This window comes from Panthera leo, chromosome D1 (genome assembly GCF_018350215.1).
Source record: "Panthera leo isolate Ple1 chromosome D1, P.leo_Ple1_pat1.1, whole genome shotgun sequence".
NCBI lineage: Eukaryota > Metazoa > Chordata > Mammalia > Carnivora > Felidae > Panthera > Panthera leo.
Window position 1 is genome coordinate 75,900,920 of NC_056688.1, and position 14,625 is coordinate 75,915,544.

General features: G+C 35.0%; 1 protein-coding gene across 2 annotated transcripts in view; it reads left to right on the top strand.

Moving 5' to 3' along the window:
• The window catches only part of PRMT3 (protein arginine methyltransferase 3), a 140,920-nt gene that overhangs the window by 10,328 nt on the left and 115,967 nt on the right, over positions 1-14,625 (top strand). For both annotated transcript variants that reach the window (XM_042904362.1, XM_042904363.1), the window contains exons 6-8: positions 1,646-1,805; positions 3,563-3,707; positions 7,818-7,883. In XM_042904362.1, coding sequence (XP_042760296.1) covers positions 1,646-1,805; positions 3,563-3,707; positions 7,818-7,883 — 371 coding nt within the window. The remainder of the gene's footprint in view (positions 1-1,645; positions 1,806-3,562; positions 3,708-7,817; positions 7,884-14,625) is intronic.

A 14,625-nucleotide genomic window follows, 5' to 3' on the forward strand; every position in this document is an offset into this window, starting at 1 on the left:
ACACACACACAGAATCCAAAGCAGGCTCCAGGCTCTGGCTGTCAGCACAGAGCCCGATGAGGAGCTTGAACCCATGAACCGTGAGATCATGACCTGAGCTGAAGTCAGGCACTTAACCGTCTGAGCCACCCAGGCGCCCCTTGGAGAAGTTTGAAAATGAGATACACAGTGAAAGTTGTAGTACGAAGTAGAAAATATGGTGCTGTCCTTAAATAGTTTGGACATACTTTGTTGCTCTCGTTAATTTTTGGTGAATTAAATAGTGAATGAATCTATAGTTTTTTAAAACAAATGACTCAGTATTCTGCCAGATGGATTAGAGTTTAGTGGTATACTGCTGTACTGTTTTTATAAGAAGTTGAACTTAGGCTCTAGTGTCTAAGTTATAATATTCTAATGTACTTGTTTCCCTTTTTTTTTTTTAATCTTTATTTTTTGAGAGAGAGAGAATCCCAAGCAGGCTCCACGCTTAGCATGGAGCCCAACACAGGGCTCAATCTTACGACTGTGAGATCATGATCTGAGCTGAAATCAAGAATCGGATGCTTAACCGGCTGAGCCACCCGGGCACCCTCTCGTGTATTTGTTAAGCTTGGTTATTTTGTCCCAACTCTAAAGAAGTGTCACCGCTAACAGCTGGTGATAAGAAAAAAAGCCATATTTCTCCCAGTGCTATACTGAAGAGAAGATGTATCTTCATTGCTTTTATTGCTTTATGTTGATCTGAAAGTTAATTGGACTGGTAAATAGACATGGGATTTTATAACACTCACTAGCTCCATGTATTAACCTCTTTTTGCAGAGTTATTAGTTCTACAGTGGAAGTTAATAATTATACATAGTGAAATCAAATTTAAACCAAGAATTTTTAATAATGTTAGGAATCAGGATATTCAATATCAGCAATAAGACCTCAGTCTTAGATAAGACCTCAGTCTTAGAATAAGACCTCAGTGTATAGATTGCACTACCCCTTACGCAGGATGAAAAACTTACCTGACTATATAGAATTCTTTATGTGCATACTGTCCTTAGTGAATATGTAAATGTAATACCTGTTATTCTATAGATAAAGACTCAGAGTCTGAGAAGGAACCATGTGTAGTGGCAAGAACGTGAGCTAGGAGGGCAGGCATGGTGGGAATCTTAGTTTTTTTATGAAACGTTCAAATGACTTTGGGCTAGTCACTTAATTTCTCTGAAATTTATTTTCCCATGCCCTAAAATAGAAATATTTATATCCTAGGTTTGTTTTGAGGAGAAATGAAATGTAATATGTGTACTTGAAAGAAATATGGTGATAAGTACATATTAGAGCTGTTTCCTTCTACTTTTTTGTTTCTTCTTGGGTTTGGTTCAGTGTAATTAATGCCTTTTTGTTTCTTTCTGGGTTTGGTTCAGTATAATTAACACTTTTATATGTGGTTAACTTAGCTACCTAATGAAAAACTTTAATAACATGCTCTTTAAATTTAAATGGAAACAGCTTCAGTATTAAATATTTATTTAATTAAAAGTACTTTTACAAGTTTTTCTCAGCTGGCTGCATAACAGGCCCTCAGAATATATTTATTCTGAGTTAACATGTTTGTATTTGCTTCATTGTTAGAAGATAGCTTAATAATAACGTCCATTCTTTCCTTAGATGTAGAAGATCTTTATGAACCGGTGTCACTCCCATTCTCGTACCCCAATGGACTCAGTGAAAATACATCTGTTGTTGAAAAATTGAAACATATGGAAGCCAGAGCACTGTCTGCTGAAGCTGCATTAGCTAGAGCACGTGAGGATCTGCAAAGAATGAAGTAATTTATCAGTCTTAACAGAAAATTCGTTATTTAGATTCTGAAAGTAATACGACTTATATAATAAAGTGGAATATGGTAAAACATTTTGTATATTGGAAAGCACAATGTAGGTATCTAACGTTAATTTATTTTAAATTAATTTTAATGATATGCAACATTTTAATATGTTATAGATATAGTTGATTAACATAAAATTCTGTGGTTTTACCTGTTCTCACATACTTCTTTATAATTACTTTTGTACTAATGGTAATTTTTCTGGGAGTGTTACCCTCTTGAGAGCTTTTGTTCTTTGAATTACTCCATATCTAATAGATTTCTCCATTTTACTTTTTCTCTCCTAGGCTTTTAAAGGGAAGTGATTAATATTTTTTAGGTTTGGGGAAAATACAGTGTTGAAATTTTTGTTTTTAAAGAATCAAAGTATAATTAGGTAGTATTTAATTAGAAAACCACTGGGAGCCTGGGTGGCTCAGTCATGATCTCATGGTTCTTGAGTTCAAGCCCCGCATTGGGCTCTGTGCTGACAGCTCAGAACCTGGAGTCTGCTTCGGATTCTGTGTCTCCCTCTGTCTCTCTGCCCATCGTCCCCTGCTCATGCTCTGTCTCTCTCTCTCTTTCTCAAAAATAAGTAAATATTAAAAATAATTTAAAAAAAAAAGAAAGAAACCAGATACATAGGATGATTTTCTTCAGTGGGTAAATTAGCTTTCTACTGGCACTACACAGAATTTAATGTGCATATGAATCACCTGGGAATTCGTTAAACTGTAGGTTCTGAGTCAGAGATCTGAAACAGGGCCTGAGATTCTGCATTCCTACCAAGTATAGTGTTAGCTATTGGATTTGTAAGTTGGTTGCCATTCCCTCAGTACCCATTTGATGGTTTGCTAGAATGTTCAATAGGGAAGATAGTATAGGTGATTGTGGTTCTCTTTCCCTGTTTTTGAGATTATATGCTGGGTAATCCAGTAACCAACAACAACTCTCCCCCATTATATACATATAGATTCTTTTTTTTTATGTTTGTTTATTTTTGAGACAGAGTGAGAGAGCCCATGCATACTTGTGAGTGGGGGGGGGGGGTTGCAGAGAGAGAGGGAGACAGAGAATTTCAAGCAGGCTTTGTGCTAGCAGTGCAGAGCTCGATGTGGGGGCTCGAACTCAGGAACCGTGAGATTATGACCTGAGCTGAAATCAAGAGTCAGATGCTCAACTGACTGGGCCACGAGGCGCCGCATTATAGATTCTTAATGTATTGTGATCAGAGAGAGAACTGAGTTTTAGAGCTGGAGTACATGGTGGTGGTGTATGTAAATAATTCTCCATTTGGGTCAACTTTCTGCCCTTAACTACCTTTCCATGACATACATAATATGGTTTTAAAGAATATTAATAGTGTTGAAATAAACCACATTGATTCAGCTGCTACAATAAGATTTTAGAACAATAGAAATAATAAAGTTGAATAAAGACAATGTGCTTTTGTTCAGTCGAAAGATACAAACAGCTCTAATCTGCAGTTGGCAGTGTTTTTGTGGTTTGCAGAAGGAATGTTTACAACCGGGTTTGCATATGCCATTGCTTGAGATCCAGCAGGGGGAGCTTTCAGTTGCTTAAGATAGACTGGAGTTAGAAGGCTCATCACACTGCACGCCCCACTCCCTCCCCATTCCTCTCCCTCAACCTCTAGCCTTTCCTTTTTTCACGGTCCAATAAACCTGTCTCAAGGGTCTATTTCAAATTGATTACAGACAATTTGCTCAGGATTTTGTGATGAACGCAGATGTCAGAACCTGCTCGTCATCTACTACTGCCATTGCAGACCTCCAGGAAGATGAGGATGGTGTTTATTTCAGCTCATACGGGCATTATGGGATACATGAAGAAATGCTAAAGGTTAGAGAAGAGCACGAAAGTACCAAGTGCATACTAAAGGAAAAATAGAATAAAACAAGTTCTTAATACATATGCTATAGGAGAACTGGTCATTTTTTGTTTTGTTTTGTTTTGTTTTGTTTTGTTTGAACTGCTTGTTAAATCTCTTTGGTGCTTAATAGCACATCTTGGGTTCAAAAGGCTACAGGAGCATCACAGTCACTGTAAATTCTATTGAAGATCATTATTAATCCTTATTAGGAAATCTTTTGCTTGAAATAGAACATCGGAAAAAAACAACTGCTGCTGATTTTTGTCTTCTCAGGAGCAACTGTTAAATAGGAACAAATAAGTTATACATTTGCCTTTTAATGTACAAAGGGAATGATTAATTTTAGTATGTTATATGGTAATATTGACCTCAGTTTGAGCAAATAATTCTTTGGTACAAAGTTAAGAAATAATTCTCACAGTTGTCATGGCATAACTTTTTTACATTTGAAATCAATTTCCTAAATTGATCAAATCAGGTTTTTAAATTTGGTTGGTTTTAATTTTTATAATGATAAAACCTATGTAAAATATAAGTAGATTTCTAGCTGTACCTGGCAATTATGCATTGTATCATGTATTATAGATTATAAAACAGTAAGGTGTAATTTTTTAATGCATTGAAACTAAAAGTATTTATAGTAAAACAAACATTGGAATGTAAAAAATTTATTGAAAATGTTAGATGTTCATCTCTGTGCATTTTTGGAGGCCACTACCTTTTCTTAAAACCAGCCAGCAAAAAATTCATTCGTAAATCCTTCCACACAAGATTGTTTTATTTTATGGAAGCCCTAAGACCATGTTCCCCTGACAGCTATGCATTTAAAATAACCAGGGATATTTAATAACATGTATGTATTTATTGAGTCAGATTTGCAAGATCACAGAGTGGAGGGCTGCTGATTAATAGTAATTGTAACTACTTGGGGTCTTTTAAAGTAGTGTCATGTCATTTCTTTACCAATGACATGTCACGGTTGTACTTCTTGTTGTCACTTGAGTTATGGCATAGCATTACAAATAACAGTTATCTTATAAATGATAAGTTATTTTAAGTCCAGAGTGAGTTTGTTTAAAAAAAATTGATTTGCTCTGTGTCCTTTGTTAAAATTAATTTTACCGCATCTAGAATTTTTCTTTTTAAGGAATTCACTTAAGCCCATGTTTGTCATTTTAAATCACCCCATCAATTTAAATGCCATGAACCTTTAATGGCTTTGGTATGGAAACTGTGTTGGATTTTCTGACAGATAAGATTACTGAGACTTCAAGTAGGTAGTACATAAAAGTGTCCTAGGTACAGTCATCAGGGAAGTCCAGTTTGAGTACTTACTTCCAAATGTCTGTCGTGGACATTTGTAGCTGTATGTCCATAACTAGAGGATTTTCACACCTGATCGTATATCTGTAAGTCATTTTGACATACACGTGGATTTAAGAAGTTCCGTCTTGAAGTTTCCAGTGCTACTTTTTTCATTTTAGAGAATCATTTAAGAATTCCTATCAATCCAGTTTTCCATGCCTCACTTCCTGTTAGCTGTTACACAACGTACTTACCTCTCCTTGGGGATGACCTGATTAAGTGTTCATAGGAAGTAAGTGTCTGCTCCATGCAAAGAGAACTATTTATCCATTTTATATTTTGCTAAGCTATGTGCTGTGGATGAGTAGGAAATGTTCTGTGTATCGAGTAATATTTTGTTTCTTATCAAAACATTTTTTAGCATACATAATCTATTTAATGTTGTGCTACTAGATCTCACTTGATCTTTGTCAAGAACTTAGAATGGAGAAACACGTATACAACTTATCTTAATGCTCAGAACTGGCCTTGCTTTTATAGGAATAGTATTTCGATTTTTGGTTGCTTAGCCTCAGATAGTTCAATGACACTGTTTTGGCATATGCTGTGATTATAATTATAAAGAAAGGTACTTTGTGATCTTACTTTCTGGAGTTCAGATGAAGATAATGGTTTTGAATTCCAGAGATACAGTCAGTGGAGGGATGGATTACATGAACTTACAAAATCCTTCGCCACTTTATCTTTCTGAAGTCATTGTTGACTAATGTTGTAAGTCTGAGATGCATCACTCTCTTTTTTTCCAAGAAAAATACTGTTCATCCTGGTGAACGTTTATCACAGATCATAGTACCATTAAATAACTTTTCTTTACCACATTCTTCTCATGGTGTCTGCAGCTGACTTGTGCAGTCCCTCCCCCTTCATCAGCCTATCCATTTGAAACACACTGCTGTTTATATGTACATAAAATTTATGCTATATAACTCTTCTGTAGTCTCATTTTTAATATTTTTTTTTATATTTGTAGGAATAATTCCATGGGACTTGACTAGTCTTAAAAGATTGTTTTGCTTCTTAGTAATTCTATTTTTCTTGTGTGTTTCTTAGTTTTAATAGGTTGGTGAAAACGGTAATTTTTAAAATTTCTATTTATTGCCTTATTCTGTATTGAAGTGTTAGTCTTTTCTGAGAATACATTCTTAGAAGTGGTTAGGAGTGCTAGTCTTTTATTTCTTGCATTTTCATGTTCACTGGATTTTTTTTTTCAGTTATTAAATTGAAACTCTGCTATGTCCAAGGCACTGTGTTTGGTATACTTTGGATTTTATTGCAGCAGGGTGAGCATGTGAACGAAAGCACATGAATCTGTAGGATGAGCCCGGCATGGAGGAGACGAAGGACTGCAGTTGCGGGAGCAGTGGTGCACGGATTTAGGACAGGAGTTGGGGTGCAAGTGATGAAGTTGGAGTAGTGGTGAGGCGGTGTGATTGGCGAGAGCTGACGGGCTGATGTTCACGCAGCAGAAAATCACCGCTTGTAGTGTATGGAGAGTATAAAAATGACCCAAAAATGTATGGAATGGTATATTTTTTTTAAAGAGACTTTTCATTATTTAACATGTGTGAGTTTATTTAAACATTGGATTCTCTCAGTAATTATTAAAATAACTTCAGGGAAAGGATTAATAAACCTGATTTAAAATTTTTGTTTGTGAAGCAATTAGAATTCCAACAGAAAACACAGAATTTTAATTGTGCACCTCCCCATTTTTATATCCTGTAATTAAGTAAAAACTACATGGCTTTTAATCTGAGAACTTCTTTATATTTTTTTAATAAAAAATTTCCCGGTATTGGCTTAAAAATGTCTTTTGAAGTATATGTATTGCCGAAATTTTGATATTGTAGCACTTGGTGTAACATTTCTTTTTACCTGGTGTGAAACCCCAAACTGGAATTGCTGACCTCTTTTTATTGTGCTCATTTTATTTACTTGGCAGCAGAGCCCCTTCCTGCTTAATTCGCTGTCTTTGTAGGTCTCAACTGAAGTAATTTAAAAGGGAATCTGCTCTTTTCATGAGCGAAACTAAGTGTTCACATTCGATGCCTGTCTTAGGTACAGGTCATGTGAGACTTCAGAGTGGAGAAGGCTCATAAATGTGGGCTGCAGGGCTCCAATGATTTATCTTCAGGATTACAGGCTTTTAAGCATCGTTTCCTACAACAGACATTTCTATAAACAAAACAAGATTATAAATCAGATAGGTGCTGATCGGTGACTTTCTTAGAATAACCATACTCAGTGTAAATTCATTTTTTGTATGTAACTGTAAGTTTTACATTTATCTGTTTTGGGTATTTTTCTCCCATGTTTTGATACAGCATTTTAACATTTAACATAGCAGTGTCCCTCTACTACAAGGAGTCAGCCTCTATTGAAAGGAGCAAGACATCATGTTCATCTTCTATTAGCTTTAATTATTAGTTGAAGTCTTATAATGACAATGCATGTCAAGACAAAAAATGTATACATCTTTTAAGAACTTCGATTCTGTTTGACTTTTAGTGATTTTCTGAAACATGTCCTTTGGGTGTTGCTGGTATTTCTGGTTTTTTATTGTTTCCTTTTAGGACAAAAAAATTAAGCTTGGCTTTCCAAGCAAAAAATAACTATGGAAATTAGCAATTTGTGATAAAATAACAAATAGCTTCCTAAAATGTTTTATATTTTTAGTCTATCCTGTAAACAGAATGTTTTTCTCTCCCCTCTAGGACAAAGTGCGAACAGAAAGTTACCGAGATTTTATATACCAAAATCCACATATCTTCAAAGACAAGGTGAGTAGCACAGGTTACAGAATTATAGCCACATTTCATGTGGATCTTGGGTAGTAGAAGTCCCCTCTTGGGTCATCGTTGTGATAGCAGTTGATTCAGTGCACTCTGGCTTTATTTCATGGAAGACTTACGATGCTGCTCTGTGGTGCAGGATACTGATAGCAGGCATGCTCATCGATGCTATCATTCAGTATACTGATTTTTTAAATTGAAATTCATTAATTACAGTGATGCGGTTTTAGTTAAACTTTGCTTATCCAGATTATGTTGCTGAAACCATATTTTTGATTTACTATGATGCCTATGAATTTCCAATGTATCAGATAAGCCCCATACCAAAGTGTACTTTTAATGATTACTCTAGTTTGTGTTAATTAGTTAAAAAATAATAATTTTAGGAAGTTATTAATAAGTAGGGGCAAATATTGTAAGGTAGGACTTACGTGCTTTCTTTTCAGATCTCATTTACTCCTTTATGAGACACGTTATATCTTACCATTAGTCTTAATACTCTTTCAGGTTATGTCAAAGATGAAATTTCACACAGTGTGTGTGTGTGTGTCTGTTTGAAATTTGTGTCATTTATTTTTCCTCCCTGTGAATTGTGTTCATTTTTTCTTCTTCACTTCACCTCCTCCTTCCCTCCCTTTCTACGATGGCATGTTGACCTAAAAGTTCAGGTTTTCTGTTCTTCCTTATTGGAAATTAGTCCACTAATTTAGTCAAATATCATCTCTGCCACATGTATATCTTTGGGAATTTCCTCCACTCTTTCCACATCAAGAACATGTGTATTGATTACGTATCAGCTTTTCATAATTCCTTCTTCACCTTCACTTTAGAAGGTACTTCTCCAATCTCTTTCATAAGCTTCACATGATATTGCAGCAATGAATAACAGTTTTTATATTTTGAAAAATTTCTTTCCTTGATTCTTATATTCTTTGGAATATAATATGGATAGGCTTTTCATTTTCCATATCTATTTCCCAAGAGCAGTGTTTCACTTATGACTTAGCTGAGTTAACTGAAATTTGTTTTGTTTTTTTTTAATTTTAATGTTTATTTTGGAGATAGAGCATGAGCTGGGGAGGGGAAGAGAGAGAGGGAAACACAGAATCTGAAGCAGGCTTCAGGCTCTGAGCTGTCAGCACAGACAGCTATCAGCACAGCCCCTGACATGGGGCTCAAACCCACAAACTGCGAGATCATGACCTGAACAGAAGTTGGAGGCTTAACCGACTGAGCTACCCAGGTGCCCCGACAGCTGAAATTTATATGGTACTCTGCTCTCTTGGCCAACAAAGCATTACCTAACATGAGAGGTTTATGATGGTATGTGTTTCTTTGTATTTGCTGATCCCCCTCTATAGATAAATAGGTGATTTCATTTTTAAAATCTTAGTTTTTATCAGTTCTTTGTATTCAGCTTTTTTGTATGCTTTTTATATGTTATTACAGCAGAGACTAAGAATTTTTTTATAGTTGGCTCTTACATTTATACCCAAGTGCTGGAACATTTTATCTTACATGTCTAAAAACCGACTTTGTTTCCAGCGAAACAAATATATTACCATTAAAATTTTCACTTTATATTTATAGTTAGATTATGTCCAGATTTTTATTTTATTTTTTCATTAATATGTTGTGGAGAAATTAGGCATGTACTGGTCTGGGCATTTTTAATCCTGCTTGGCTTCTCAGGAAGCAGATATATAATAATTTTAGACAAGCAGTGGATCTCTTTAGGCCTCATCTGTAAAATGAAATCATTTTAACCCCTCTGGTTCAAAACTTTTATGATTTTTTTTAATTGTAAAATCATGGTCTTTGAGCCATCTTTTCTTAATACTTTTTGATATGAATACAATATGAATTCATTAAGTAAAATTAAGTTGAAGTTTCTTTTTCAGTATGCTTCTGAATAGACTTTTGTCCTATAATATGTAAGAATATACTGAAAAGGCACAAATTTTTTTTTTAATTTTTTTTTAATGTTTATTTTTGAGAGAGAGAGAGAGAGCGCACGAGCATGAGTGGGGGAGGGGCAGAGAGAGAGGGAGACACAGAATCTGAAGACGGCTCCAGGTTATGAGCTGTCAGCACAGAGCCTGACACGGGACTCAAACTCACAGACCGCAAGATCACGACCTGAGCCAAAGTTGGACGCTTAATCGACTGAGCCACCCAGGCACCCCGAGAAAGCGCAAATATTTGTAATCAGAAGATTAATCATTGAGAAATTAAATAATTCTGAATATTTCTGTGTATATAGAATACATCTTACTAGATTTATCAATTTATATACATAGTTACTTTCTGCTTCTAGTTTTTTGTTTGCAACAGTATTATAGAAATGTTACGTATAGGGGGTGTCTGGGTGGCTCAGTCAGTTAAGTATCTGACAGTTGATCTTGGCTCAGGTCATGATCTCATGGTTTGTGATTTCAAGCCCCGAGCCCTGCGTCGGGCTCTGTGCTGGCAGTGCAGACTCTGCTTGATATTCTCTATTCTGGCTGCTCCTCCCCTGCTGTCTCATGCTGTCTCCATAAAAATAAATGAAAAATCTTAAAAAAAAAAAAAAAAAAAAAGTTTTGTGTATATTTTATACATTTTCAGACAAAATACATGCCTGTGGAAAATAATAATGTTTCAGTTATTTTGTGTTTTACTTACTGTTCTGACTGAAGACATTAACTCTGCCAAAGTCAGGAAACAGCTAATAAATAAGTTGGGAGCACTTTTCCTTAGCACTTTGTCTAAAATGCTTTCATGTAAGTTATCTATGTGTTATTAGTTTTGCTTGGCACTTACGACTTCTCAAACATGTATTATAATGTAAAATATTATACCTATCAATTTTTAATTCCCTAAAACACTTTCAGGGTTTAATCTTCTGTAATTATTAATATTAAATAATCTAGAGCTTTCATATTTTTAGATGATGTGGGATACTGTATTATGTTATGGCTACAGAATTAGAAAATATACTACCATATATTTAAATAGCACTTGATAATTTATAGATTGCTTTCAAACATGTTGTCTCATTATTAGTATACAATAACTTGTAACTGGGCAGGGCAAATATTTATCTTCTTTTGCACATGTAGGTATTTGAGGTTAGTAGGTTAATTGACTTGCCCTAACACAGGCAACTAAAACAAAAACAACTTACTCCTTGTTGAGTGCCTTTAACCCTGTGCCACTACACTTAAAACACCATTATGTTAGAATGAGTAATTAGGGTGAGATGCATTAGTTATGCTTTAGTTCACATTATCTTTTATATATAGGTTATATGATTTCTGTGTGCCATGACAGAAAATTACTTAATTCTTTTTAAAAATTTATGAAATGACTTGTTTACCTGAGTTTTATTATCATTGTTTTTATTTGCTTTTATTTCTCATCAGGTAGTCAAACTTCATACACTAGCTTCTATATTATATTACGTAGTGCATAGTAGAGATTTATTTTTCAAAAAAGTACTAATATTTAAAACTGTTTCTTCTGCCTTTCCTTCTCTTCTTCCTCCATCCCTCGCTTCCTGCTTCCTTTCCTTGGTTTCTTTTTTTTTTTTTAAGTTTATTTATTTTGAGAGAGAATGTGTGTGCACACGAGCAGGGGAGGAGCAGAGAGAGGGGGGTGGAGAGAAAATCCCAAGCAGGCTTTGCACTGTCAGTGCAGAGCCCGACTGCGGGGCTCGATCCAGCCAACCGTGAAATTGTGATCCACCGGAGCCAAAATCAAGAGTTGGAAGCTCAACCGACTGAGCCACCCAGGCACTGCCCCTCCTTCATTTCTTTCTGAATATGGTTTCGATTCACAAAGCTCCTGTGGAGGCCATATGGTTTCTCAGATTTAATTTAACGTTGGGTGGCATTTAACCGTGTTATCACCCACTCATAATTAATTTCTATTTGCAGTACATTGAAGAAATTCACAGTTAGGTGCCTTCTCTATGCTTTTGGTTATTATCCACAGTTAAATAGATTCACTTTCTTTTTTTCTTTCTTTCTTACTTTTTTTTTTTTTTTTTTAGAAGAAGTGACTCAAATTACTTCATTATTTTATAAAATAATGCTGGTTTATCATTTCTGCCTTCCTTTGATTCTGTTAAGTTTTAGTTTCTTACCTAATTACCTAATTTTGAGCTAGATGTAACATATCATTAATGTATAATTAAAAGCATATTTTAAATATATGCTTTAGAAGCAGATTGACCTTTGTTTGCATGCCAGCTTTACAAATTACCAGCTATATTATCTGGGACCTATTACCTTCTCTCTCTAAAGCTCTCTCACTTTCCTCATGTGCAAGATGAGGACTGAATAAGACTCTTATATATATGCATATGTATACAAATTATATATATGTGTGTGTATGTATATATGTACATGTTACAAAAGAACACATACTCTAATTGAAGTATATGACATATATTCTTCTCTGTTAGCTTTCTTACTCAGCAACTTTTCTTAGAGATGATTCCTTATCATTCTTTTAATGGCTCATTTGTCCAATGTAAGAATGTCTGTAAGTTTTAATTTTTAATATTAGAAACAATGCATATAAAAATATAAAATACATGTGAGAGTCCGGTAATAAGATAAAATCCTAACAGTGGACTTCCTGGGTCAAAAAAGTAATTTATTGAGTGCATGGGTGGTTCAGTCAATTAAGCATCTGACTCTTGATTTTGGCTCAGGTCATGATCTCACAGTCCTGAGGTTGAGCCCTGTGTCAGGCTCAGTGTGCAGTGGGGCCTGCTTGGGATTTTCTCTCTTCCTCTCTCTCTCTGCCCCTCCCCCACTTGTGTGGTCTCTCTATTTATATGAAAATAAATAAATAAATTACTTTTTAAAAAAAAGGTAATTTATACCTTGGATGGAGTTAGTGCTGCCAGCTTGTCTTTCCATAAACAGTATGTGAGTGCTGATATTCCCAGTCACCTTTGCCAAATATTATAGTATCAAATATCTAAATTCCACACTGACCATTTAGGTTTAATTTTTTAATTTTGCAGATATCTTATTTCAGTGAAAGTTTCTGGAAACTTATCACTTACGATTGTGTTGTATATATTTTTCCATTTTTATTTTAGCCATATAATATTTCAAAATAATGTACCATAACCATACTCTAAGCATACATACTATCTATTACAATATTTTCTTGCTGATATGGTTAACACATTTTATTGGTAACATAACAAAATGTTTCCTTTTTGTTTGCAATGATACATAGTTTCTGTCTTAAAATTCTTAACTTTTTTTGTATGTAAAAGTACTTACCTTAAAATATGTTGACTCTCTCAGACAGGCCACATGTGCAGGAAACAAATTGTCCCTATGAAAGCATCCGGGCCTTGTCCTTCTTGGAGGGGCACAGGATAGGAGACACAGTGGTAGCCTTTCAACAACTTTATTTCTTCAATAGAAATCAGGCTGTTTAATAGATTTTCTCTCTTCTGGAGTCAGTTCTGTAAATTATATTTTCAAGACATAATGGATTGAAGGACTCCACTTACAATAGTAAACAATATAGAAGATAAAACGCATAGGAACAAACTTAAATAACGTGTAGGACTTACATGAAAAAGAATTTTTTTTTTAAACCTGAAGAATATGATAGATGATTTAAACAAATTGAAAATTTTACCATCTTCTTAAATAGGGAAACTCAAAATTATCCATTTTCCCTGTATCAACTTATAACTTTAGTTCAATCCCCAGAAAAATACTAAGACTTTTTAAAAAGCCTAGATAAGTTGATTCTCTTGTTCTTATGAAAAAATAAATATACAAAATTTTCCAGAAACATTGTGAAAAAAATTTTGCAGTGAGCATGGACTAGAGAGTGGACCAACCTTTTTAGATACTAAAACATTCTGTAAAGCTTCTGTAATTACAATGGTTACTGGCACATGATTATATAAATTAATGGAGCAAAATAAAAATCCAAAAGTAGACCAAAGTATGTACAGAAATTTTACTTAATGTTCAAGATCCCTGTGAATTTGGGTTGCTACAACAAAAATACCATGAACTTAGTGACTTATAATTAAAAATTTTTAAATTGATTTTTCACAGTGAAAAGTCTGGGAAATCCAGAATCATGGCACTAACTGATTGTGGTGAAGGTTTGTGTTGTAGTTCACCACAGGCATAGACATGCCTTCCTCCTCCAGAGAGGAATCTTCTGGGCCCCTTTTATGAGGGTACTAATTCCTTTCACGAGGGCTTTGCCCTGATGACCTAATTACCTCCCCCAAATCCTCGCTTCTAGGATGTGGAGAAATGGGAATCCTCTTGCGCTGTTGGTGGGAATGCAAACTAGTGCAACCGCTCTGGGAAACAGTGTGGAGATTCCTCAAAAAATTAAAAGTAGATCTACCGTATGACCCAGCAATAACACTGCTAGGAATTTACCCAGGGGATACAGGAGTGCTGATGCATAGGGGCACTTGTACTTCAATGTTTACAGCAGCACTTTCAACAATAACCAAATTGTGGAAAGAGCCTAAATTGTGGAAGAGCCTCCATCAACTGACGTATGGGTAAAGATGTGGTTTATATATACAATGGAATACTACTTGGCAATGAGAAAGAAGAAAGTCATGCCATTTGCAGCAATGTGGATGGAATTGGAGGGTGTCATGCTAAAAGAAATAAGTCAGAGAAAGACAGATACCATGTGTTTTTACTCATATGTGGATCTTGAGAAACTTAACAAGACC